Source organism: Mustelus asterias, chromosome 16 (genome assembly GCF_964213995.1).
Source record: "Mustelus asterias chromosome 16, sMusAst1.hap1.1, whole genome shotgun sequence".
In the NCBI taxonomy this organism is placed as follows: Eukaryota; Metazoa; Chordata; class Chondrichthyes; order Carcharhiniformes; family Triakidae; genus Mustelus; species Mustelus asterias.
This window is the reverse complement of record NC_135816.1, coordinates 45198594-45223657: the sequence shown is the minus strand read 5'-3', so window position 1 is coordinate 45223657 and position 25064 is coordinate 45198594. Positions and strand designations below refer to the sequence as shown.

Below are 25064 nucleotides of genomic sequence, written 5' to 3'. Positions count from 1 at the left end.
GGCTGTCAACGCTTGCTTGAGTCTGTTGAAGACCGCTTTGCGGTACTCTTGCCAGCACCATTTGATGTCCTGGTGTAAAAGATGACAAAGAGGTCCAGTGACCTCAATGTAAAGGTAAACTTAGAAAGATAATTTGTCATACCAAGGAAGCATTGTAAAGCATGCTTGTCCACAGAAATGGCCATCTGTTGTATAGCCATTGTCTTGTTTGGATCATGCTTTACATTGGTTGTGAGTAACTGGGCCACATAAGGAAACTGGTTAACCCTGAATCTGCAATTCACAGGGTTAAGCTTTAATTGGATGGTCCAGATTCTGAAAAGGATGAGAGGAAGACATGCATCATGTTCTTGCATTGTATGACCCCAAACAAAGATGTCAACAACAATGATCTTGCAATGGTGACCTGCAAAAAGTTGCTCCATGCACAGCTGGAAGACCTCACTGGTTGTGGAGATCCTGTAGGGCATACAAAGAAAACAATATCTGCCTATCAGAGACACAAGTGTGGTTAATTTTGAAGATTCTTCATTTAACGAGATCTGCCAGAACCCACATTTTGCATTGGGAATGCTGAATATTTTGGCATTTGGCATATCTGCTATCACCTGTTCCACTGTCTTCATAGGGTGATGAGGTCTGAACAGTGCTTTGTTCAAGTACACTGGGTCAATACATATTACTTCCATTTCAATGGTGAAATGGGTTTCACCAATGCTGAAACCCATTCCATGTCTTGCCTATAAGAATTATGACCCAATGTTTTCATACGATGGAGCTTCCTGGCTACTGGTACTCTTCCCGGGAGCACAGACTGTTGGTGGTATCTAATCTGCTAGTCTCATGTGGTATACAACTGCAGCTTACCAATGATGTCATGTTTGAAGACGTCTCTATGTGCTGTCATCTCTGGGGCTTAAGAGTTGTAGAGCATGCACATCTGGACTAATTTGAATGAGCACCAGTGCTATGCTGTCCCAAAGCCCAAAGAGTAGCTTTACATTCTCGTCACATATATGGAACTTGAAATTTCCCTATGTGTAGTGGAGGGTTGTTACAACTTTTGATATGGATTATCTGTCCACTCTAAACCACGTGGCGCATCTGGGTGATAAGATCTGGTGCTGTACATGGGTCTATTTGTTGTAACCCTTGGCTGGATAATACATTATTTGTTGATCAAGTATTAATCTTGACTTTAAATCTGGTGTTACTGCTAATATGTTGAGGGTGGTGAAGATTTCATCCATTTTTGTGACATTGTCAATGTTGTCGCAATGTAGTGTTGTTGGAGGCTCTGTAGCTTCACTACTTTGGTTGAATTCTAATTCGTTCACCTTCCTGATGCGCCTACTCCTGGGGGATTGAACAACTGCTATGTTGCTGATGGCAGAGGAGGCGTTCTGTGGTATGGGTCTGCAGTACTTGGCAAAGTGATTCCAATTCCTGCATTTGTTGCATCTTTTTTTACCATATGTGAAACAAGCTGTTTTGTTCCGTGGGTGCTGGCTACTGCAGTTGGAACAGGGTGTCTCCTGTGCTATGAGTACTTTGGTCTCCCACCAGAAATCTCTGCCTCATTTCTCTGATTGTTCGTTTAACATACAGATATTGAGGGTTGCTTGTAATGTTAGGTCTTTTTTTCGCAGCAGCAGCTTGTGGACTAAATCACCATATATTTCGCAAACTATTCAACTCCTAATTAGGTCTTCAGTGAGAGTCCCGAGTGCAGATTTCTTTGTCAATATTTTATGATGGCCATGTAAGATTGTATTGTCTCATCTGCTCTTTGGTTTGTTGAGTTGAACATATGTCTACCAAGGATTATGGGCGGGATTCTCACAAAACATTTCTAAGTCTCATAACAACAAGGCACGGTGGCACAATAGTTAGCACTGTTGCCGCATAGCGCCAGGGACCCGGGTTCGATTCCTGGCTTGGGTAACTGTCTGTGCAGAGTCTGCACATTCTCCCCGTGTCTGTGTGGGTTTCCTCCTGGTACTCCAGTTTCCTCCCACAGTCCGAAAGATGTGCTGGTTAGATAGATTGGCTATGCTAAATTCTCCCTCAGTGTACCCGAACAGGCGCCAAAGTGTGGCGACTAGGGGAATTTCACAGTAACTTCATTGCAGCATTAATGTAAGCCTTACTTGTGACTAATAAATTAATAAACTTTATAAACTTTAAGAATAATGGAGTGATCCACGCTGGTCTCTCAGGTGCTCACCACACCACAATCCTCCCACACTCAGTCACTTTATTTGAGAGTTGGGAGTTCCGCACCAGTACTGGAGACCTTAAAGTGTCAGTGAGCAGGCTTCCAAGCACATGGGCACTGTTTAGCGAGGGTGCCCCGATCTCACAGTGCATTGGGAAACTCCCTCCGTCATCCCATGGACGTGGTAATCACCCATTATCAGCGGCATGTTCCCCCACCACCTCCCCAACATGGGTTGCTGGCATTGGGGCATTGGACTTCTCCCGATGGGTACCCCTGCACAACCCCCGATATGATCCCCTCATTAAGACCCCAGACATGTCCTCCCATCAAGACCCTCAGCATGCTCCCCATCAAGAGCCTCGACATGATGCACCTCCTCCATGATCCACCCCTGCACGAGCCTCCTGCCACTGCCAGGGTGCCTGATGGGCCCTGCCAGTGTGCCAGTTGAGTACCGCCAGGTTGCCGCTGTCTGATGAGCCCTGCCCGACCATACCCCAAACCCCCAGGGGCTACAATGGCCTCCAAGCACCCACAGCGAGACCATCGCACCGGATCTTCGCTTGTGGAGATTAGTAGTGATTCATGCAGTTATTGCGCTGTGTCAAAAACTGCGGTGCTGGGATTTGAATGGGTTACATAGAATAGAACATAGAACAGTACAGCACAGAACAGGCCCTTCGGCCCACGATGTTGTGCCGAGCTTTGTCTGAAACCCAGATCAAGCTATTTCCTCCCTATCATCCCGAAGTACTCCATGTGCCTATCCAATAGCTTCTTAAATGTTCCTAAAGTTTCTGACTCCACTATCCCTGCAGGCAGTCCATTCCACACTCCAACCACTCTCTGAGTAAAAAACCTACCTCGGACATCCTTCCTATATCTCCCACCATGAACCCTATAGTTATGCCCCCTAGTTACCGCTCCATTCACCTGAGGAAATAGTCTTTGAACGTTCACTCTATCTATCCCCCTCATCATCTTATAAACCTCTATCAAGTCTCCTCTCAACCTCCTCCGCTCCAAAGAGAAAAGCCCAAGTTCCCTCAACCTTTCCTCATAAGACCTACCCTCCAAACCAGGCAGCATCCTGGCAAATCTCCTTTGCACTCTTTCTAGTGTCTCCACATCCTTCTTATAGTGGGGTTATGCATATTTAAATGCTACTTTAAGTATGCTAATCAGCCTCATTCCCTTTCTGGGCATGATCCATTTTGCGCCACAGGAAAGGGACCCAGGCAATTGCAAACTCTTTGGCACACGGCATGAAACCAATTTTTAGGCCTGCACACTATTCTCCAGCATTAGCGTGATCTGTATCAGGTGTGGTGAGGTTGGAGAATCACCCCCTAGCCGGAATTCTACTGCCCCACTTGCCATGAAATCGGAGCGGGTGAGGGGCGGACAACGGGAATATTTGTTGACCTCAGGAGAGAATTTCCTGTCTTGCTTGAGCAAGGCCGTAAAATCTCGCCCCTTATTTTTTTTATCAGGAGATGGATGCTCTAAAATTGTTTCAGGATTATCTCGGAAACTACTTTTTTCTCCTCTCTCTGAAAAACAAACAACTTGAAGTTTTCGAAGGCCTCGGGGCCCACGAGGTTTAATAAGGTGAAAGCTTGTACCTATTTCAACTTGTCAGCAGAGTGCAGCACTGCAGTAAATACATTGTTCCTTCCGGAATTCCCAACTATCCGCAATATTTTCATCAACGGCGAGTGGGTCAATGCGACAAAGTCCTTGTGCCATACTCCTGACACCATGTGGCAAGTTGTGCGTTCCTTAGATCACCAACAGCAAGCACTTGCAACAAAGGTAGTTTCTTCCTTAGCTCAACAGTTGTACACAGCACTTGTGTTCTGCCTGCACTCCCAGGATCGCTCCTGCCCTGTAACCTCTTTTATAATTTGTCATCATCTCCTCACGTGACCACTCAGTCTACACAGATCAGGTTGATTTTTTGTGTTGCTTTGCACTGTTTGAAGTCTCCTCCATCCACAAAACTGACTATGCGTTGAGGTCAAACTAATCACCGTGGTGAGTTTCTGCTCATTGCACTGTTGAAATGGTGTGGTGAGCTTTCAAAAAGGCTCCAAAAATATGCTTTCCGCCTCCTAGGACATGTTGATCGTTTTAAAACAATTTTACTAGGGAACTGACTACCATACACTAATGTAACTAGTAAATGCATCCATTAGGTTCCTTTTAAGTAGTTTCAATAATTTAAAGTCAGGGTTACACACAGCGAGCAGGCTGACCGGATATTCCCATTAACAATGTTTATTTTTTTTGTGATAAATACAATTTCAACTGCAGTAATCAAACTGGACCAGATTGCCCCTCAAGGAATAGTTTTAATGCAATTTTTTATAAAAAATCATTACTTTCTAAAATGTTGCCCAATCCTGGTTCATGGGAGATTTTACACTCATCAATAGAACATAGAACATAGAACATTACAGCGCAGAACAGGCCCTTCGGCCCACGATGTTGCACCGACCAGTTTAAAAAAAAAACTGTGACCCTCCAACCTAAACCAATTTCTTTTCGTCCATGAACCTATCTACGGATCTCTTAAACGCCCCCAAACTAGGCGCATTTACTACTGATGCTGGCAGGGCATTCCAATCCCTCACCACCCTCTGGGTAAAGAACCTACCCCTGACATCGGTTCTATAACTACCCCCCCTCAATTTAAAGCCATGCCCCCTCGTGCTGGATTTCTCCATCAGAGGAAAAAGGCTATCACTATCCACCCTATCTAAACCTCTAATCATCTTATATGTTTCAATAAGATCCCCTCTTAGCCGCCGCCTTTCCAGCGAAAACAATCCCAAATCCCTCAGCCTCTCCTCATAGGATCTCCCCTCCATACCAGGCAACATCCTGGTAAACCTCCTCTGCACCCTCTCCAAAGCCTCCACATCCTTCCTGTAATGTGGGGACCAGAACTGCACACAGTACTCCAAGTGCGGCCGCACCAGAGTTGTGTACAGTTGCAACATAACGCTACGACTCCTAAATTCAATCCCCCTACCAATAAACGCCAAGACACCATATGCCTTCTTAACAACCTTATCTACTTGATTCCCAACTTTCAGGGATCTATGCACACATACACCTAGATCCCTCTGCTCCTCCACACTATTCAAAGTCCTCCCGTTAGCCCTATACTCAACACATCTGTTATTCCTACCAAAGTGAATTACCTCACACTTCTCCGCATTAAACTCCATCCGCCACCTCTCGGCCCAACTTTGCAACCTGTATCCAATATCCAAATGAGTTTGAACAGTCCCTTGAGCAAAATGGAATCGCTTTGTAAAGCAAGTTCAATTTGAGCACAATTGCACCCAAACCTAAAAATCCTGCCAGCTATGCATAGACCATTGAATTCTGATTGGTGGATTAAGAAATGCTGGAGAATTGAATCATATTAAAAACATAATTTTTCGCGCACCAACTGCAGTCTAACATGGACCTTGAATAAAAATTTACATTGTGTTCCCCAGTGCCAAAGCTACACCCGTTCAGCATGTATCTGCAACTGATAGTTGGCTCATATATGTGCTTTATAATTCACATACAGCAGGCTTAAATGTAATTTTGTGTGTGGTGCATAATGGTAGTCTAGGGCATTAGCACCAGGGTTTTTTTTCTTTTGGAGTTTCTGTGTGGTCATTGTTATAAGTAGTCTACAGATCTTGTCGGCCTTTTGGCTAAGATCAAGCGTGGGGTCAAGCCCAAGTTGGAGTGCAATGTCTTATCTCGTCAGCTTGGATCATGTTTGTCTCTCTTTGGGGACCTTGAATTGGATTCAATTGGAATTTGAATTTGCTTTTTTGAATCAAGCAAGGAATGGATTTGAGTCCACCCCAGCCCACTCTGAGCATTGGCTTTGTTACTTTAAGATGTTTTAAGTAGTCTACAGGACTTCAAATTGGCCAGGGCAGATGGAGTTCCAAAAAGCCACTCGCCAATCACCAATGTTCCCCCTAAGCTGCAGGTTGCACACATGTTCATTCCTTTCAATTACAGCACATTCATGACAGTGCGAAAAAAAATTTTTAAGCGGCTCATGCACTTAAATAAATCAGCTGCACAATCCAAAAATGAAATTAGACGTTAGTTTGGTACAGACTTTCACTGAAGCAAAGGTATACCAATACATAGAACTGCCACTGATCTGAGTCTGTGCATTTGCTCCTTGCCAACACTGCCACCTTTAGGGAGGATGGGCTATATGGGATGAAAGTGAAGTTGCCTGCATTGTCACTTGGCACATTTACGTAATTAAGAAGTACTCTTTTAAGATAAAGGCACAATACTGTGGATGCTGGAATCTGAAGCAAAAGAGCTGGAGAGACTCAGCAGGTCTAACAGAACTGTGGAGAGAGAATAGAGACAATGTTTCGAGTCTGGATGACCCTTTGTCAGGGCTCAAGCTCAACTCTTTTAAGAGTTCACTTTCTGAGGTCCTGAGATTTTCGCAGGTGAGCGTGACTGTTGGTAAGTCCATCCGCCCTGGTTTTGAAGATTCAAATTCTTCCCATCTTTGAAATTATTTACTGACCGAAGCAACAGCCCTGGCTAATAAGTGAGTTCTGAATCTGGGCCACTTCTCTGCATTCTCTGGTATCCCATTTCCATCCCATTAATTGACCAGCTGACCTGTCTCCTCTCCAGCTAAGCTTCAGCGGATAATGTAATGAAACAAGGTGTGTGCCTGCATGTGTGTGTGCGTGTGTAAGAAATAGTGTCATGCCTCACAGCTACAACCAATAGATTGGGTCAAAACACTGGAACCCTGCTACATTTAGTCATCCATGGAGATGAGCAATCCAGCAAATTACAGGAGCAAGAGTTTCCAAAACATCCCAATGCTCGACAGTGAAAGATCTCAGCATTTGAGTGCCACCGTCTTCAGTCAAAAATCTCAGTATATGAGAAGTCTTCACCATCACAGGTGCCAGTCTTTAACCAATCTAATTCACTCAATGATACATAGAGACACCTGTGTTCTCTCAAAACAGCAATGGCTACCTGCTTTGATATCAATGTGGCTGCAGGACTGAAGACATATGCTCCAGAACTTACTCTAAGGTACAGCTACAACATTGGTATCTATCCAACAAGATGAAAATTGCAGATATATCCAGCCTAAAAAAGGAGGACAAACCAAACCTGGCCAATTATCTCTTATTTTTAATCATCAGCAAAGACACAGAAAGAGTTGCCAACCAGTGCCATCAAGCGGCACATATCAATAACTGGCCTGCCAATATTGCCAATGCTGAGTTTGGGTTAAATCTGCATCAATGTCTCAATGATGGCATCAGATCTTGACATTTGACTGTTTATGAGAGACTTGCTTAGCTGCAATGAAAGCATCATCATCTGCCTCTTGAAATTGGAGAGTTAAAACATCTGCTGGCAGGAGTGCAGTCCAAATGGGAGATTAGTATTTCCTTTCTGTTTATGTGTGTCCCATTCTTGTTAGGCAAGCTAAAATTCGGACCTTAGTGAAATGCAAAGATTAATTTTCTGAAATTTTATCATCTTGCCCTGGGAGCACATTCCCTGACGTGTGTCTTGGCGAACTAAATAAAAGTGATTCAAACTGTCAGAGATTAGAATATTGCTAGAATTTTATCCCACATCTTCCCTCTTCCCACGTTGCTCATTGAGTCAAGGTAAAAGTTAGCACATGTTTTTCTAGTTTTCACACTCTCTTTACAAGGGGGACAATTATATCTGCAAAATGATGTTACAGCAATTCATTCTCTGTACAGTGATATCAGGTCAACTCAATCTGCAAGTGTTTGAAATTTGTGTAATCTTAATTTAGCTTAAATTAGCTCAACATCAGACCCTGTGCATAGAATCATAGCAGGAAGCAGCACAGAATCAGATCATTCGATCCATCATGCCTATGTTAGTCGTTTGATATTTATAGAATCATAGAAACCCTACAGTGCAGAAGGAGATCATTTGGCCCATCGAGTCTACACCATCATACCTGTGCATGACCCATCATGTCTATGTTAGTTATTTAATATTCATTGAATCATAGAATCCCTATAGCGCAGAAGGAGGCCATTCGGCCCATCAAATCTGCACCGACCACAATCCCTTCCCAGGTCCCATTCACATAACTCCTCGTATTTACCCTACTAATCCCCTTGACATTAGGGTCAATTTAGCATGGCCAATCAACCTAACCTGCACATCTTTGGACTGCAGGAGGAAACCGGAGCACCCAGAGGAAACCCACGCAAACATGGGGAGAATGTGCAAACTCCATATAGTCACCCGAGGCAGGAATTGAACCTGGGCCCCTGGCGCTGTGAGGCATCAGTGCTAACCACTGTGCTACCTTGCCACCCCAAAATATTGATATCCAATTAATCCCAATCTCCTCTTCAATCCACGTATCCTTGTAATTTTTCTCACTTCTCAAATTAATCAAGTAAACATTAATCTAGCTCTGCAGATGGGAAATTGTGGGGAATTATTTCAGATTTCTAGCATTTCTGTTTTTCATTGTTTATTTTGAATTTTGTATTATTTTTCATGTTGTTTATTCTTTGTGAATCACTATAATAGAGGATATTTCTTTATGAAATTGCCATCACATCACAGAATCACCTGGCCACCTCACTATAGGATGGACTGGCCACCTCATTATAGGAAGGATGTGATAGTAGTAGAGGGGACACAGAGGAGGTTCACCGGGATGTTGACTGGGATAGAGTATTTGAGCTGTAAGGAGAGACTGGATGGGCTTGGATTGTTTTCTTAGAGCAGACAATGCTAAGGCGGGGGAGCATGATTGAGGTGATTATGAGGGATATGGACAGGGTGAGTAGGGAGCAGCTGTTCCCCTTGGTGGAGGGGTCAATCACGAGGGGACATAGTTTTCCTGTGAGGGGCAGGATATTCAGAGGGGATTTGAGAAAAACCTTTTCGCTCATAGGGTTGTGGGAATCTGGAATGCACTGCCTGGGCAGGTAGTTGAGGTTGGAAACCTTACAACATTTAAAAAATATTTGGGTGAACATTTGAAATATCAAAACATTCAAGAATATGGGACAAGTACAGAAAAATGGATCGGCGCACCTTTAGTGGTAAATATTGTCGGTGCAGACGCAAGGGGCCAAAGGGCCTTTTCTGCACTATATGACTCTATATTGCTTGTGTATTTCACCTGTAATTATTGTAGACCATGTTAGAGCATGAGAATGTGGCTGCAGAAAAGGTCACATAGTAGGAGTTTGGGAGTGATTGCCAGGAGAGTGGGCACAAGTGTTTGTGTGTAGTCGGTGAGCTCAGCAATAAACTACCTTTGTTGGAAGTCCTTGCTGTTGGTGATTTAGGGAAGCTACAACTTTCTACATGGTGTCAGGAGCTAGCAATATGGCACAAGGACTTTGCCGCATCGACCCATCCAGCTTTGAGGAAAATATTGCAGATAGTTGGGCAAAGTTCCAGAAGGAATGGGGTATTTACTGCAGTGCTGCACTATCTGACAAATCAGAAAAGGTAAATGCTTTTACCCTGTTAAACCTCGCAGGCAATCGAGAAATTCGAGTACTTTGTTTTCCAGATAGAGAAGGAAAAAAGCCCAAGATAACCCTTAAACAATTGAAGAACATCTGTCTCCCAATAATAAACATAGTCCTGGTTAGACATGCGTTAAATTCAGTAAAGCAAAGAGCAGATGAGGCAATACAATTTTACATCCTAAAAACATTGGCAAAGAAATGTACATCCAGAGCTCTCACTGAAGACCTATTCAGGGAACAAGTAGTTTGAGGAATGTATAGCAATTTAAAGATATAACAAATGTGGGAAATTGGATCACTTTGCTAAGTGCTGAAAATCCAAACCACAGCAGCCCTCTCAGCCATCAGCAATATACCAGGGGGAGGAGTGTCTTTAATGTGAATTAATTAGAGTTCAACCAAAGCAATGAAGCTACATAACCTCCTACACCCTATTGCGACATTGTTGGCAACGTCACAGGGAAGGGTGAGATCTTCACCACCCTTAACATAACTAGCAGTAACACCAGACTTAAAGTCAAGTTTAACACTGGAACAAAGGATTATGTGTAATCCAGCCAAAGATTATGGGAAGTAGACCAATATATAGCACCAGCATCCAGACGCACCTCATACCATATGGTGGACATACAATTTCCACCAAACTTATATAGAACTATAGAATCCCTACAGCGCAGAAGGAGGCTATTTGGCCCATCGAGTCTGCACCAACCACAATCTCACCCAGGCCCGACCCCCGTAACCCAACGTATTTACCCTGACACTAAGAGCCAATTTAGCATGGCTAGTCAACCTAACCCGCACATCTTTGGACTGGGAGGGATCTGGAACACCCGGAGGAAACCCACATAGACATGGGGAAAACATGCAAACTCCACACAGATGGTGGCCTGAGGCCAGAATTGAACCTGGGTCCCTGGCGCTGTGAGGCAGCAATGCTAACCACTGTACCATCGTGCCACCCAAGTTGCAGCAACCCTCCACTGCACACAGAGAAATTTCAAGTTCCATATAATTGACCAGAATGTAAAGCCTGGTATTTGGGACAGCACTGTATTGGGGCTCATTCAACTTGGTCCAGATGTGCATGATCTACAAATGCAAGCCCCAGAAATGACAGCACATAGAGATCTCTTCAAACATGAAAACACTGGTAAGCTGCTGATTGTATACCACATGAGACTAGAAGATTCAGTAAAACCAAGAGTATATGTATCCATGAAGCAGAAAGTCGTCAAGGGGCTGTATCAGATGACAGCACTAGGTATCATAACTCCCATGGACGAGACCACAGAATGGATTTCAGAAATGGTGGCTGCAGTAAAGAAAGATGGCACGGTCAGGAGATGTATTGATCCAGTGCACTTGAGCAAAGCACTGCACAGACCCCATCACCCGACGAAGGCAGTGGAACAGTTGATTGCAGACATACCAAATATCAATGTGAAATTCTGGCAGATCCCATTCGATGAGAAATCTTCAAAACTAATCACATTCATGAGCCCAGTAGACAGATACTGTTTACTTCATATACCTTATGGGATCCATACTGACAGTAAGGTTTTCCAATGTTGCATAGAGCAACTCTTCGCAGGCTAACCTTGCAAGATCATTGTTGATGACATCTTTGTTTGGGGTTGTATTATGCAAAACATGATGCACATCTTTGGGCCCTATTTTACCATTGCCTCGTGCCCGAAAACGGGCGCGAATACGTGGTAAAGTCGGGTGAGAGGCCATTATCGCGATCCGCACCCGCATCCACGCAGATTGTCACTTTACCGAAACCCGGGAATAGCGGCGATTCGATTCGCGCCCAAAATGGGCGCAACGAAGATTTAAATGCATTTGGACCTGCTAAAGATTTAAATGCATTTGGACCTGCTAAATAAAAGTCTGAAACGGACGCTCCAGCTTCTGAAGAGCGCGTTCAGTGTTTCCAACGGCTCTCTGACTCAGATCAGTGGTGGGGGGGGGGAGGAGAGAGGCGGGTCAGATCATTCTCTGGTTGGGGGGAGAGGAGGGGAGTGAGGCCAGATCGTTGTCTGGTTGGGGGGAGGGGTGGGGGAGGCGGGTCAGATGTTCCTCTGGAGGGGGAGTGAGGCCAAATTATTCTCTCGGGCGGGGTGGGGGGGAGTGAAGCCAGTTGGTTGTCGGTGGGGGGGGGAGTGAGGCCAGATCGTTTGGTGGTGGGGAGGGGGAGTGAGGCCAAACCATTCTCTCGGGCGGGGGGGGGAGTGAAGCCAGTTGGTTGTCGGTGGGGGGGGGTAGTGAGGCCAGATCATTTGGTGGTGGGGAGGGGGAGTGAGGCCAGACCATTCTCTGGGGGGGGGGGGGGGGGAGTGAGGCCGGATCGTTGCCTGGTGGTGGGGGGAGGAGGCAGGCGGGTAAGATGTATCTCGGTGGGGAGGGGAGGCCCGATCGCTTACTGGTGGGGGAGGGCAGATGGATCTCTGGTGGGGGGACAGGGGGGTCCGCTGCCACTCTGCGGGCGATTGGTGGGGAGGGGAGGGGAACAGTGGTGGTGATCGGTCTGGGTAGTGGGGGGATGGATAAGGGGGACAGTGATGTGTGTGGGTGGTGGGAGGGTGTATAAGAGGGACAGTAATGAGTGTGGGTAGTGGGGGGGTGGATAAGGGGGACAGTGATGTGTGTGGGTAGTGGGGGTGTGGCTAAGGGGGGCATGATGTGTGTGGGTAGTGGGGGGGTGGATAAGGGGGACAGTGATGTGTGCGGGTACTGGGGGGGGTGGATAAGGGAGACAGTGATGTGTGTGGGTAGCGGGGGGGTGGATAAGGGGGACAGTGATGTGTGCGGGTACTGGGGGGGGTGGATAAGGGGGACAGTGATGTGTGCGGGTACTGGGGGGGGTGGATAAGGGGGACAGTGATGTGTGTGTGCACCCGCGCTCCCAATTTTCGCTCCCGGCCGCTTTCTCCGCTTTCTGCGGCCCGGGAGCGATCTGACACGGGCGCGCGTTTTCAAATTTTTTTCAAACTGCGCATGCGCAGTTCAGAGCTCCGATCGTTCCGGCCACGCTCAGCCCCGCCCACAGCGCGAATGGGACTGGAGATGGCTGAGAGCGTATGGGGGCGCCTGAAAGCAGATTTCTAAGTCGGATCTGCATTACGCCCAGATTCGGCACTTAGAATGAAAATGGTAAAATCAGGCCCTTTGTCTCATCCTTAGCAGAATCAGAATCATCCAATTAAAGCTTAACCTGGTGAATTGTAGATTCCGGGTTAACCAGTTTCCTTATGTGGGCCATTTACTCACAGCAGATGGTATAAAGCCTGATTCAAGCAAGACAATGGCCATACAGCAAATGGCCATTCATGTGGACAAGCATGCTTTACTATGATTCATTGGCATGACAAATTATTTTTCTAAGTTTATCCTGTGAGGTCACTGGACCTCTTCATCAATTTCTACACCAGCACATTGAATAATGCTGTTGGTCTGATCATGTTTTGGACCAGTATGAATTCCCACCAGTGGATGATAGGCTGAGGAGAGGGAGAATCCCATTCAGGTGTTCATTTCAATCCTCTTAACAATATGCTAAATGGCTCCCCAATGGCCTTTGGCAGGGCTAACTCACCATTATCTCAGCATGACAGTTGGGGCCTCAAATACCCACCATCAGAAAACCACTTTTTTTCACTTGCCACAAAGCCCACCACTGGCGGGGGGAGGTGGAATTCTAACGGGCGGCACGGTAGCACAGTGGTTAGCACTGTTGCTTCACAGCTCCAGGGACCTGGGTTCGATTCCCAGCTTGGGTCACTGTCTGTGTGGAGTTTGCACATTCTCCTCGTGTCTGCGTGGGTTTCCTCCGGGTGCTCCGGTTTCCTCCCACAGTCCAAAGGTGTGCGGGTTAGGTTGATTGGCCATGCTAAATTGTCCCTTAGTGTCCTGAGATGCGTAGGTTAGAGGAATTAGTGGGTAAAATATGTAGGGATGTGGGGGTAGGGCCTGGGTGGGATTGTGGTCGGTGTGGACTCAATGGGCCGAATGGCCTCTTTCTGTACTGTAGGGTTTCTATGATTTCTATGAACTGTAAGGTATGCCTACGTGAGTCTGACAATGTGAGTATGTTGCTTGACTAATCTGTGGACCTGCTCTTCCAATTTTGGCATAGGTCCCCAGATATTAATAATGAGGAGTTTTTGGGTTGACAGGGTTGGGATTGCCACTGTCATTTGTAATGCCTTGGTTGATATCAGGTGGTCCATCCACTTTCATTCATTTTAACTTTGTAACAGTTTGATACATTTGAATGGCTTGCTAACCCTTTTCAGAGGACACTTGATCAACCACATTACTATGTATATGGAGTCACATGTAGGCCAGGCCAGTTAAAGATGAGAGATTTCTTTCTTTAAAGGACATTAGTCAACTGGATGGGTTTCTGCGACGATGGTTTCATGGTTACCACTGGACAAACTTTCCAGTTATTAATTAAATTTAAATTCCACCAGCTGCAGCATTACCCTCGGTCTCTTGGATTACTAGCCCAGTGACAAAGAACAAAGAACAGTACAGCACAGGAAACAGGCCCTTCGGCCCTCCAAGCCTGTGCCGCTCCTTGGTCCAACTAGACCAATCATAGTGACATTGCCACTATGCCACCATCTCCCCAAGACATTCTCCAGCATGTCCACTCGGAGGCTGATTTTCTTGCTGCTGCTGACATTCTTGTTGTACCTCTGCCAGTGCCTGGGCTTTCTTCCTTCTGAGCCACTCTTCTTCCTCAGAGGACACAATGAATGAGAGAACTAGGCCCCTGGTTGGTGGACTCTCTCCTATTCCTGCATATTATGTCCAGTCCACCTCTCCTCACATGGCATTTCATTCCTTCAGGTTTTGATTGTTTTTGGAGATTTAAAACATCATTTTTTTAAATATCTTCTTTTCTCTCATTCTTTAATCCAATCATTATTTCCCTCACCACTTTTTTTCTACAGCTGATGCGACATTGTCTCATTCCAGTTTACATTTCCTTTTTAGTCCTCGCACTGTTTATTTCAAACACCTTCAGTCTGATGGTTAAGGTTGGTTAGCCCTCATCATTTGGGCCCCAGAAGCCCAGTGCCCACCACTGTGCCATTATCAAATTTAGTGACTTAGTGGACAAAAATATTTTCAGCTGCAGGTTTCAGCAGCAAATCTTAATTAATAACACATGCCTTTAGATGTCACGCAACTCCAAGCTCTGGACAAATAAAATCAACAGATCAGCAAAAACAATGCATAGAGAAATTTGCATGCCCTTGAATTTCATCTCAATAAATGCTGCGCTGACATCTATTTGTTATGTAAACCAAAATAATTGGATCAGGATCATTTCTGAACATCACTGTGAAGATGATGTTTAGCTCTGCAACTGAGATGAAGAAGATTAATTATCTGGATGTTGTTGAATTCCAAGGGCTGCTGACTAAAGAGACTTGAGTGGTCAGCTTCTTCCTGGTGTCCAGTGTAAAACACATCAAAGATTTACCAAGTTGTTCGTTCCAAACCTGCGTATTTTATTGGTTGAAAATGTCTTTTGGAGATAACATAAAATAAATAAAATGTGATATTTGGATGAGTTTGTACTGATCTCAATTAGGGACACCAGTGAGCCAGGTAAACAAGGCAAAGATATGTAGAGGGACAGGTCGTATCGAGGAAGCAGGGGGGCTGCAGAAGGACTTGGACAGGTTCGGAGAGTGGGCAAAAAAGTGGCAGATGGAATACAATGTGAAAAAGTGTAACATTATGCACTTTGGAAGGAGGAATGGAGGCATAGACTATTTTCTAAATGGGGAAATGCTTAGAAAGTCAGAAAGAAAAAGGGACTTGGGAGTCCTTGTTCAATATTCTCTTAAGGTTAACATGCAGGTTCAGTCAGCAGTTAAGAAGGCAAATGCAATGTTAGCATTCATGTTGAGGGGGCTAGAATCCAAGAGCAGGGATGTACTTCTGAGGCTGTATAAGGCTCTGGTCAGACCCCATTTGGAGTATGTGAGCAGTTTTGCCCCCTGTATCTAAGGAAGGATGTGCTGGCCTTGGAAAGGGTCCAGAGGAGGTTCACAAGAATGATCCCTGGAATGAAGAGCTTGCCATATGATGAACAGTTGAGGACTCTGGGTCTGTACTCCTTGGAGTTTAGAAGGATGAGGAGGGATCTTATTGAAACCTACAGGATATTGCAAGGCCTGGATAGAGTGGACATGGAAAGGATGTTTCCACTAGTAGGAAAAACTAGAACCAGAGGGCACAACCTCAGGCTAAAGGGACAATCCTTTAAAACAGAGATGAGGAGGAATTTCTTCAGCCACAGAGTGGTGAATCTGTGGAACTCTTTGCCGCAGAAGGCTTTGGAGGCCAGGTCATTGAGTGTCTTAAAGACAGAGATAGATAGGTTCTTGATTAATAAGGGGATCAGGGGTTATGGGGAAAAGGCAGGAGAATGGGGATGAGAAAAATATCAGCCATGATTGAATGGTGGAGCACACTCGATGGGCTGAGTGGCCTAATTCTGCTCCTATGTCTTATGGTCATATAAATAAGTAGGTTAAAACTTGAGTATTAGGGACCACAATGTTATGGAAATACAGAATCTGTGAAATTGGCTGGAAAAAATGAAGTCTCTGAAAAGAAATAGTGCAGAAAAGTAAAGAAAAGAAGAATTATATGAGAGAGGGAAATTGGAGGGATAATATAACAAGTAGAAGTGAATGATTTGATAAAAATTGTTTGAAGTATATATTTTAGTTTTGTATGATTATAATTATAACTAGTCTTAATATTTGAGTAACATTATGACTGGGTAATTGCTTGTTATTTCCAATATCACAATGTGTGAACTGAAAGCATCTGAAATTGACTAGCCTGGAATCAGAAATTGTTCTGGTCCTCTCTGTGGCCTAAATGTTGATTCATTCCTTCTTTCCTGACCCTGTCTAATATTTTCTCTGTAGATGACCTTGGTATTCTTTACCTTGCTGCCTTCTGCTAACAAATCTGGGGGGAAAAAAAAATCTGAAAAGTTTTCTTTTTCATTTGGCCTTTCATCATGTCTGGATGTTTAGATCAGATATCACGACTATTTTGTTTTATCTTGTAAAAAAAATTGTAGTTTGGCCTTTAGATTTGTTTTGGCATTCAAAACTAGCTGCTATGTTCTTGATACATGGTTCTCTGTTTCTTCTCTGTATTTATTTTTACATCCTTTAAAATAAACTCAGATTTTCTGTATCCTTCTGAACGTGGGAAACATTTGCTAAGGATTAGACACTGAGGCTTAAAGAGCCTTTTGATAAGGCTGAAATATTGATAATAGAATAATGTGCATTCTGATATCACCATATATTAAATTACTTCAAACATTATCTATAAAATAAAACTCTCTCTCTAAAATAGCACTTCAGAACAATATTATGGGGAAGTGCTACATTTTTAGAGTTGCCATCCTGAGGCTTGGCTGCCTATTCAAGTGTTTCAATGGTTTAGGTGGGTGCTATGGCAATCTTTGAAGTGAGGGTGGAATTCTCCAGATGAAGCAGCCGACATTCTTCCTCCAACCACTTCCACAGACACAAGGGAGTTGGTTCTGTCCTTTTTTTTGTCCACCTCTTGACTCACCACAAAAAGAGGTGTCTTAAATATGTAGAAATCATAGAAACCCTACACTGGAGAAGGAGGCCATTCAGCCCATCAAGTCTGCACTGACAACAATCCCATCCCAATGGTTTAAAGTACTTTAACACTTTTACCATTGTGACTCTCAAGAACTAACACGACATGTTTTCTTGTCAGTTTAAAAAAATAAATATTTCTCAACCTCCAATTATATTCACAATAGTACCCACTCATGCCCACACACAAGAAATGGTGGTTACAAGTGAGGTCGCGCACACTTAGGTATTTAAAAAGTCCAAAAAAATACTATTACTCTGGAGTCTTTTGGGAGGAAAATGGTGATTACAAAAGAGGTAGCACGCACTTAGGTTTTCAAGAAGTCCAAAAAGGCACTATTACTCCTGAGTCTTTTGAGATGGAAGCTACAAATGTTGCAGACTTGATGGGTGGGATTTTATGGCCTCGCTCGAGTGAGACCGGTAAATCCTGCCGGAGGCCAATGGACATTTCCCTTGTCCACCCATCGTCCACTCCGATTCTGTGGCAGGCGGGGTGGTAGAATTCCGGCGAATGATTCTATTTTGCTTAACAGAGGAAATGAAGGTCGGAAGTTTCTGGTGACAAATTCATGATGATTTACTACTTGTAACAGTAGATTCCTGGATTTCCCCTGGTTGATGCCATAGTATTGGTTTTCTCATAGACCATTCACATGGTCCCTGATCACATAAGCTCTGACACACAATAGTGTATGAAACCTGGCCATTTGCATCTCATTATGATAGAATGGTTTCTCCTCGCACCAACTGTATGGAATTTCATACTGCAGTTACCAAATCTGTGGGGTCGTTGTGCAACAGTTTATTTGAGTATTTGGACAATAGCAGCTGTTAAATTCACAGGTGAAGTATGTCGCATTTTTAATGTCTTCGCAATGAAATATTCCAAGAAGTCATTTACATTTTAATGTCCTGACCAAATAAGCAGGCTAATTTCCAGCCTTGGGCAGTTTCATGTACATTTGATAGACAGAGGGAGAAAAGTCCACCCGACCTCTTGACTCAATCTTGCTTCAGTGTCAATAGACCATTTCCCATTCTGCATATAGATCAACTTAGATGTTAATGTGGTGTACAGTAGTATTCATGTCTGCTAAACAAGCAGTTTTTGTGTCTATCCTAGTGGCTGGCAATGAGAAGTTTTATTAAATGTATTTATCATTGCTATTTTTCTATCTCTTCTTTCCACAGGAGGTATTACATTTGGGGAAAGAAATTCCTTCCAATCCCTATTATTGCCAGCTTGATGGTCAGATGTCCCACATATTTACTGAGACATTGGGCAAATACACCCTAGTCGGTGAATCATTGAATGTGACTGCCGCAAAGCGCTTGAGGCTAGTTCTGTTTGCACCAGGAACATGCACATCTTTGGAGTATAACATACGGGTTTACTGTCTGGAAGATACTCAAAATGCACTGAAGGTAACCAATTAATCCAAAGTTTTAAGACAAAGCTATTGCTTTCAGAAGGTTGTATCATATTAATCATGTTACTATGAGTAATCATAAGTAAAAGCTGATATGTTGATTAACAGTTCATTGGACGTGAAGGTTGAGCACTTAGAGAGTGACCTATCCTAATTTACAATCCATTGTTTGACCAGAAGCTAATTGCTGCTATTTGATTGTAATTTACACTTAAATTTTTCTTTATCTAGTTTAAAACAACAGTATTTATTTCACATTCGTGAGCTTTAGTCATATAACAATGTAAAAGGATAGTTGAATGGGCAGATAATGTGTGAAAATGTGAGGTTCTCTGCATTGGTGAGAAGAACAGCAAAGCCAAATATGATTTAAATGGAGATCGGCTGTAGAATTCTGCAGTACAGAGTGTACACACAAAAGACCGGAGGTGGAATTCTACCAAAGAAATTCTGAGTGCCAAATTCGTGTAACAACTGGAATAAATCCCACTGCTTTTTTCAGTGGGATTTTCTAAATGAATCTCCCACACTCTGTGATGCGCAGAGTGCCCGAGCGTGAATCTCATTAAAAATCTGGGGGATGGGGCCTATTGCCGCTGTAGAGGTCAGCAGCATAGCGCTGAGAGGGCCACTGCGCATGCACCGGTCTGACATAGCGGAGATCGGCACATGCGCAGTAGCCCGTACTGGCTAGCTCGATTGCTGGCCGACCCCACAACACTGCCCCTCCACTCCCCCCATCGCTGGTCTCCCAGACATCATGTGGAGATGACTCACCTGAAGAAGGGGCTTGGAGCTCCGAAAGCTTGTGTGGCTTTTGCTACCAAATAAACCTGTTGGACTTTAACCTGGTGTTGTTAAACTTCTCCCAGACATCTCCAGGCCAGCCCTGGCCCGCCTTGATCTCCCCCACCCACCCTCCTGTAGCAGTCTCAGCTCCCCGCCCCCCCACTCCCCGCCAAAGATCTCCTCCCAAAGGCCCTGCTCCCATTATATCCCACCCTCCCTGCCCCCATTATGCCCCACCCCCTTGGTACTGCCCAATGCCTAGTGAGTGGTGCCAACCTGCCCCCTGGGCATTGCCACTTTGTCCCTTGGTCAGTGCCAGGAGGCCAGGCTGGCAATGCCCAGCCCCCCCCCCGCCCCCCAACCCGGCATTCATGCACGCCTCCCCCCCCCCCCCCCCCCCCCCCACTTCACTTCTGTGGGGTTGGGCTGCCAGCTACCATTGATGGGAGCTGTTGTAAACCCTGCTGGAGTGAAATACTCCTGGCAGGGGTGGGGGGGGGGGGAAGAGGCTATCGGTCCCGGAAACTTCAGTTCCGGGACCCACTAATCAGATTCAAATTAGAATTTAAATATTTTAATCAACTTTGCACCAATTTCTGGCATGGAGTTGATGATGCCAGAAATGCATGGAGGCCGTGATGCCCTGCGGGAGGCCAATACACAGCCTCTGCTTATGTCTGCCAGCCCACTGGGCTGCTCGAGCAATGCAGCGGGTTGGGAGAATCGCCCCCAAGAAAATAGAAAGGCAAGTGCAAGGTTGACCCTCCTTGCAAAGGGGTTGGAGTATAAATGTAAGGAAGTCTAACTACAACTGTTCAGGACATTGGTGAGATCATACCTAGACCTCGGATTTTAGATTCCTAATTTAAGGATAGATATAGTTGCATTCAAGGCAGCTCAGAGAATGTTTTAATGGGTTGATTCTGGGATGAAAGGATTGTTGAAAAAGGTTGGACAGATTGGATCTATGTTCATTTGCAATTCAAAGAATGAGAGGTGATCCAATGAAAACAACATTCTGAGCGGCTTTGACAGATAGTTGCTGAGGGTGTTTCTCCTCATGGAGGAATTGAGAAACAGGAGGCATAGTATTAAAATAAAGGGTCTCCCATTGACAGATGAGCAATTTCTTCTCTCAGAGAGTCATTGGTGTTTGGAATTAGCTGCCTTGAGAGCAGTGGATGTTATAATGTTGAAATATTCAAAGTTAGGTTGAACAATTTTTTCATCCACAGAGGAATCAAGGGTTACAGGGACAGTCAGGAAAGAGGAGTTAAGATCACAATCGGATCAGTCATGATCTTATTGAATGGCAGAGCAGGCTTGAGGTGTCAATGGGCTACTTCTGCTCCTATTATTTATGTTCTTATGTGACAGTTTAATAATGTCTCAAATCATTCAATTCAATGTATTTAACTTAATTTTGCTACAGTTTGTTTGGGTCAACACAATGTACACTATTTGTTCTTCGAGAGGTTCGCAGAACACCTGAAGCCAATACTAAATATTTTCTGTCACTGATCAGTAAGGATTACGTCTGAGACTAATTTCTGATATCTTAAAAACTGATTCTAATTACACAACTATCCTACTTGAAACAAAACTACATAATGAGATAGTTTGACCATTTTCCCATAGAAAAGAATTCTAAAAGAATTGTTTTAAATTTAGGGTTTTTAAAGCAAAGTATTTTTTTAAACGCACCTAAATTAAAGGTTAATCATGCAAATAAAAGTTGTTTTCCACAAAGCTTTTCAACAAAAAGCAATGCATCCATTTTTCCCAGTAGTCGGAAACACCATTGTGTTAAAACATCTGTGATTCCTCTGTGTGAACAGAGGAAGATTCAACACAGCGATTGAAGCATAGAAACTAGAAGTAGGAGTAGGCCATTCAGCCCTTCGAGCCTACTCCACTATTCATTCTGATCATGGCTGATAATCAAATTCAATATCCTGATCCCCCCCGCCTTCCCCCATATCCCTTTAGCCCCAAGAACTATATCTAATTTCTTCTTGAAATCAGACAACATTTTGGCATCAACTACATTTTGTGGTAGTGAATTCCACCCAGAAGGTGGTGAATGTATGGAGAAATTTCTCCTCACCTCAGTTCTAAAAGGTTTATCCCTTATCCTCAAACTACAAGCCGGTGAGCTTGACGTCCGTGGTGGGGAAGTTGTTGGAGAAGATTCTTAGAGATAGGATGTATGCGCATTTAGAAAGGAATAAACTCATTAACGATAGTCAGCATGGTTTTGTGAGAGGGAGGTCATGCCTCACTAACCTGGTGGTGTTTTTTGAAGAAGTGACCAAAATGGTTGACGAAGGAAGGGCCGTGGATGTTGTCTATATGGACTTTAGTAAAGCGTTTGACAAAGTCCCTCATGGTAGGCTAGTGAAAAAGGTTGGATCTCATGGGATAAAGGGGGAGGTGGCTAGATGGGTGGAGAACTGGCTTGGTCATAGAAGACAGAGGGTGGTAGTGGAAGGGTCTTTTTCCGGCTGGAGGCCTGTGACTAGTGGTGTACCGCAGGGCTCTGTATTGGGACCTCTGCTGTTTGTGATTTATATAAATGATCTGGAAGAAGGAGTAACTGGGGTGATCAGTAAGTTTGCGGACGACACAAAACTGGCAGGACTTGCAGATAGTGAGGAACATTGTCAGAGGCTACAGAAGGATATAGATAGGCTGGAAATTTGGGCAAGGAAATGGCAGATGGAGTTCAATCCTGATAAATGCGAAGTGATGCATTTTGGTGGGAATAATGTAGGGAGGAGCTACACGATAAATGGAAGAACCATAAAGGGTGTAGAGACGCAGAGGGACCTGGGTGTGCAAGTCCACAGATCTTTGAAGGTGACGTCACAGGTGGAGAAGGTGGTGAAGAAGGCATATGGCATGCTTGCCTTTATAGGACGGGGCATAGAGTATAAGAGTTGGGGTCTGATGTTGCAGATGTATAGAACGTTGGTTCGGCCGCATTTGGAATACTGCGTCCAGTTCTGGTCGCCACACTACCAGAAGGACGTGGAGGCTTTGGAGAGAGTACAGAGGAGGTTTACCAGGATGTTGCCTGGTATGGAGGGGCTTGGTTATGAGGAGAGATTGGGGAAACTGGGGTTGTTCTCCTTGGAAAGACGGAGGATGAGGGGAGACTTAATAGAGGTGTATAAAATTATGAAAGGCATAGATAGGGTGAACGGTGGGAAGCTTTTCCCCGGGTCGGTGGTGACGTTCACGAGGGGTCATAGGTTCAAGGTGAAGGGGGGGAGGTTTAACACAGATATCAGAAGGACATTTTTTACACAGAGGGTCGTGGGGACCTGGAATGTGTTGCCGGGCAAGGTGGTGGAGGAGGACACACTGGGAACGTTAAAGACTTATCTAGACAGCTATATGAACGGAGTGGGAATGGAGGGATACAAAAGAGTGGTCTAGTTTGGACCAGGGAGCGGCGCGGGCTAATTGTTCCTGGTTTCTCGTTTCAAGGCTTCATTCTACGATCATCTTGCTGGTGCCAGTACAGAGCGAGACTGCGGATAGTTGGGAACCTGTCTCGGGGGCAGGGAATTCAGATGGTGTTCGTAAAGCAGAAGGGGAAATGAATAGGGTTGGGAAGCATTTTCTGATCTGGGCCAGTGTGATCTCCTGGACTCGTTTCGATCGCCTCAGGGGGTCGGAGAGGAATTTACCAGATTTTTTTTCCCCATATTGGCCCTGGGGTTTTCACTCTGGGTTTTCGCCTCTCCCTGGAGATCACATGGTCTGGAATGGGGGGGTGGGGGTGAGTTAATAGGTTGTGATGAACAAAGCATCGTAGCTGTGAGGGACAGCTCGGTGGATAGGATATTAGGATGTAGATAGGCTGGAAAATTGGGCGGGGATCCTGGATTCAGGATTCAATCCTGGACCGGGGAGCGGCGCGGGCTTGGAGGGCCGAAGGGCCTGTTCCTGTGCTGTGTTGTTCTTTGTTCTTTGTTATAACCCCAAGATTTGGACTCCTCTATCATGGGGAACATTCTTTCTGAATCTACCCTGTCTAACGCCTGTTAGAATTTTATAAGTTTCTATGCAATCCCCTCTCACTCTAAGGCATGAGTAGTCAGTCAGGATTTCAAAAAAAGGGGGACTTTCAACAAGGTTAAGAAATTTGAAATGCTTCATACGCCTGATCTTCTTAGAGAATGGCCTGAGATATTAGGGGATGGACTGAATCGATCAATCAGCCTAACTCATTTTTCGGGGTGAGGAATCATTAGTTATGCATCAGGTTTTTAGTGAGATTCTCACCTACAGAAGAAGCCAGACAATGCCATTGAGAAAGATGCAGTAGCACCAGAAGAAAATGACACCAAATGGAAAGGGACGAAAAGCCCCCAAATATCTGGCCAGAAGATTTCCCTTTGGGAAGTTTTGAGGCCAGTGGAGTAAAAGAGATGGTCACTAATGGAACTTCTCCCCTCTGAAAGGCACCTTGATGAGCCCTTACATTGCTACTCCAGGTATTGCCACCATCAGGGCAGTCCCTGATCAATGGTAGTACTTGCAGAAGGCAGGGGGATTAATTGTTTCACCATTGTTTACATGAGGAGTGATCATCAAAGGACAAGTAGAACATAGAACAGTACAGCACAGAACAGGCCCTTCGGCCCACGATGTTGTGCCGAGCTTTATCTGAAACTAAAGTGGTTGCTTTTTCTGCTTATGTAAAAGAGCAAACATCCATGTCCCACCTTACTAGGTCTGAAGGTACAGTGGCGATCCTTTTCATCTGATTTTCCGTCATAACACATTATACCCACATGACTTCAGATGATTTTGTGAAAGAAAATGAAGTATCTGACATTTGGATGGTCTTTGTTCTTTAGGGATTTCAGAGAGTAGGTTTTGGATCTTTTGCCAAAAGAGAAAAAATGCTGGAAAATCTCAGCAGGTCTGACAGCATCTGTAAGGAGAGAAAAGAGCTGATGTTTCAAGTCCAGATGACCCTTTGTCAGCATTTTTTCTCTTTTGGTTTCAGACTCCAGCATCCACAGTAATTTGATCTTTTGCCTTGGAGAAGGGGCAGTCCAACCATGACACCCCACTCCTGCAGAGAGTGACAAAGTCAACCCCTTGCCCCAGCCTGAGTCCACTCAACCCGCAGGACTCTTGAGGGATCCTTCTTCTGCAGCATGGCAGCAGCAGAGGGGCAAATGGCCACTAGACCTATCTCCTCAAGCCCCCATTGGGCCCAAGGCTCTAAGCCAAGGCTGTCAGTGCCAGAGTCCCAGGGGACAGTGCACTGTTGGCACTGCCAAGGTGCATGGCCTGAATGGGCCTGATTGGGTGGCCTGGAGGGGAAGAGGAGGGGGAAATTGGGTCAAGT

The 25064-nt window shown here is 44.8% G+C and overlaps 1 protein-coding gene across 1 annotated transcript in view; it reads left to right on the top strand.

Moving 5' to 3' along the window:
• unc5a (unc-5 netrin receptor A) overlaps window positions 1-25064 on the top strand; it is a 250888-nt gene that overhangs the window by 183587 nt on the left and 42237 nt on the right. The window contains exon 12 of the mRNA XM_078231465.1: window positions 18666-18899. Within this exon, the coding sequence (XP_078087591.1) occupies window positions 18666-18899 (234 nt within the window). The remainder of the gene's footprint in view (window positions 1-18665; window positions 18900-25064) is intronic.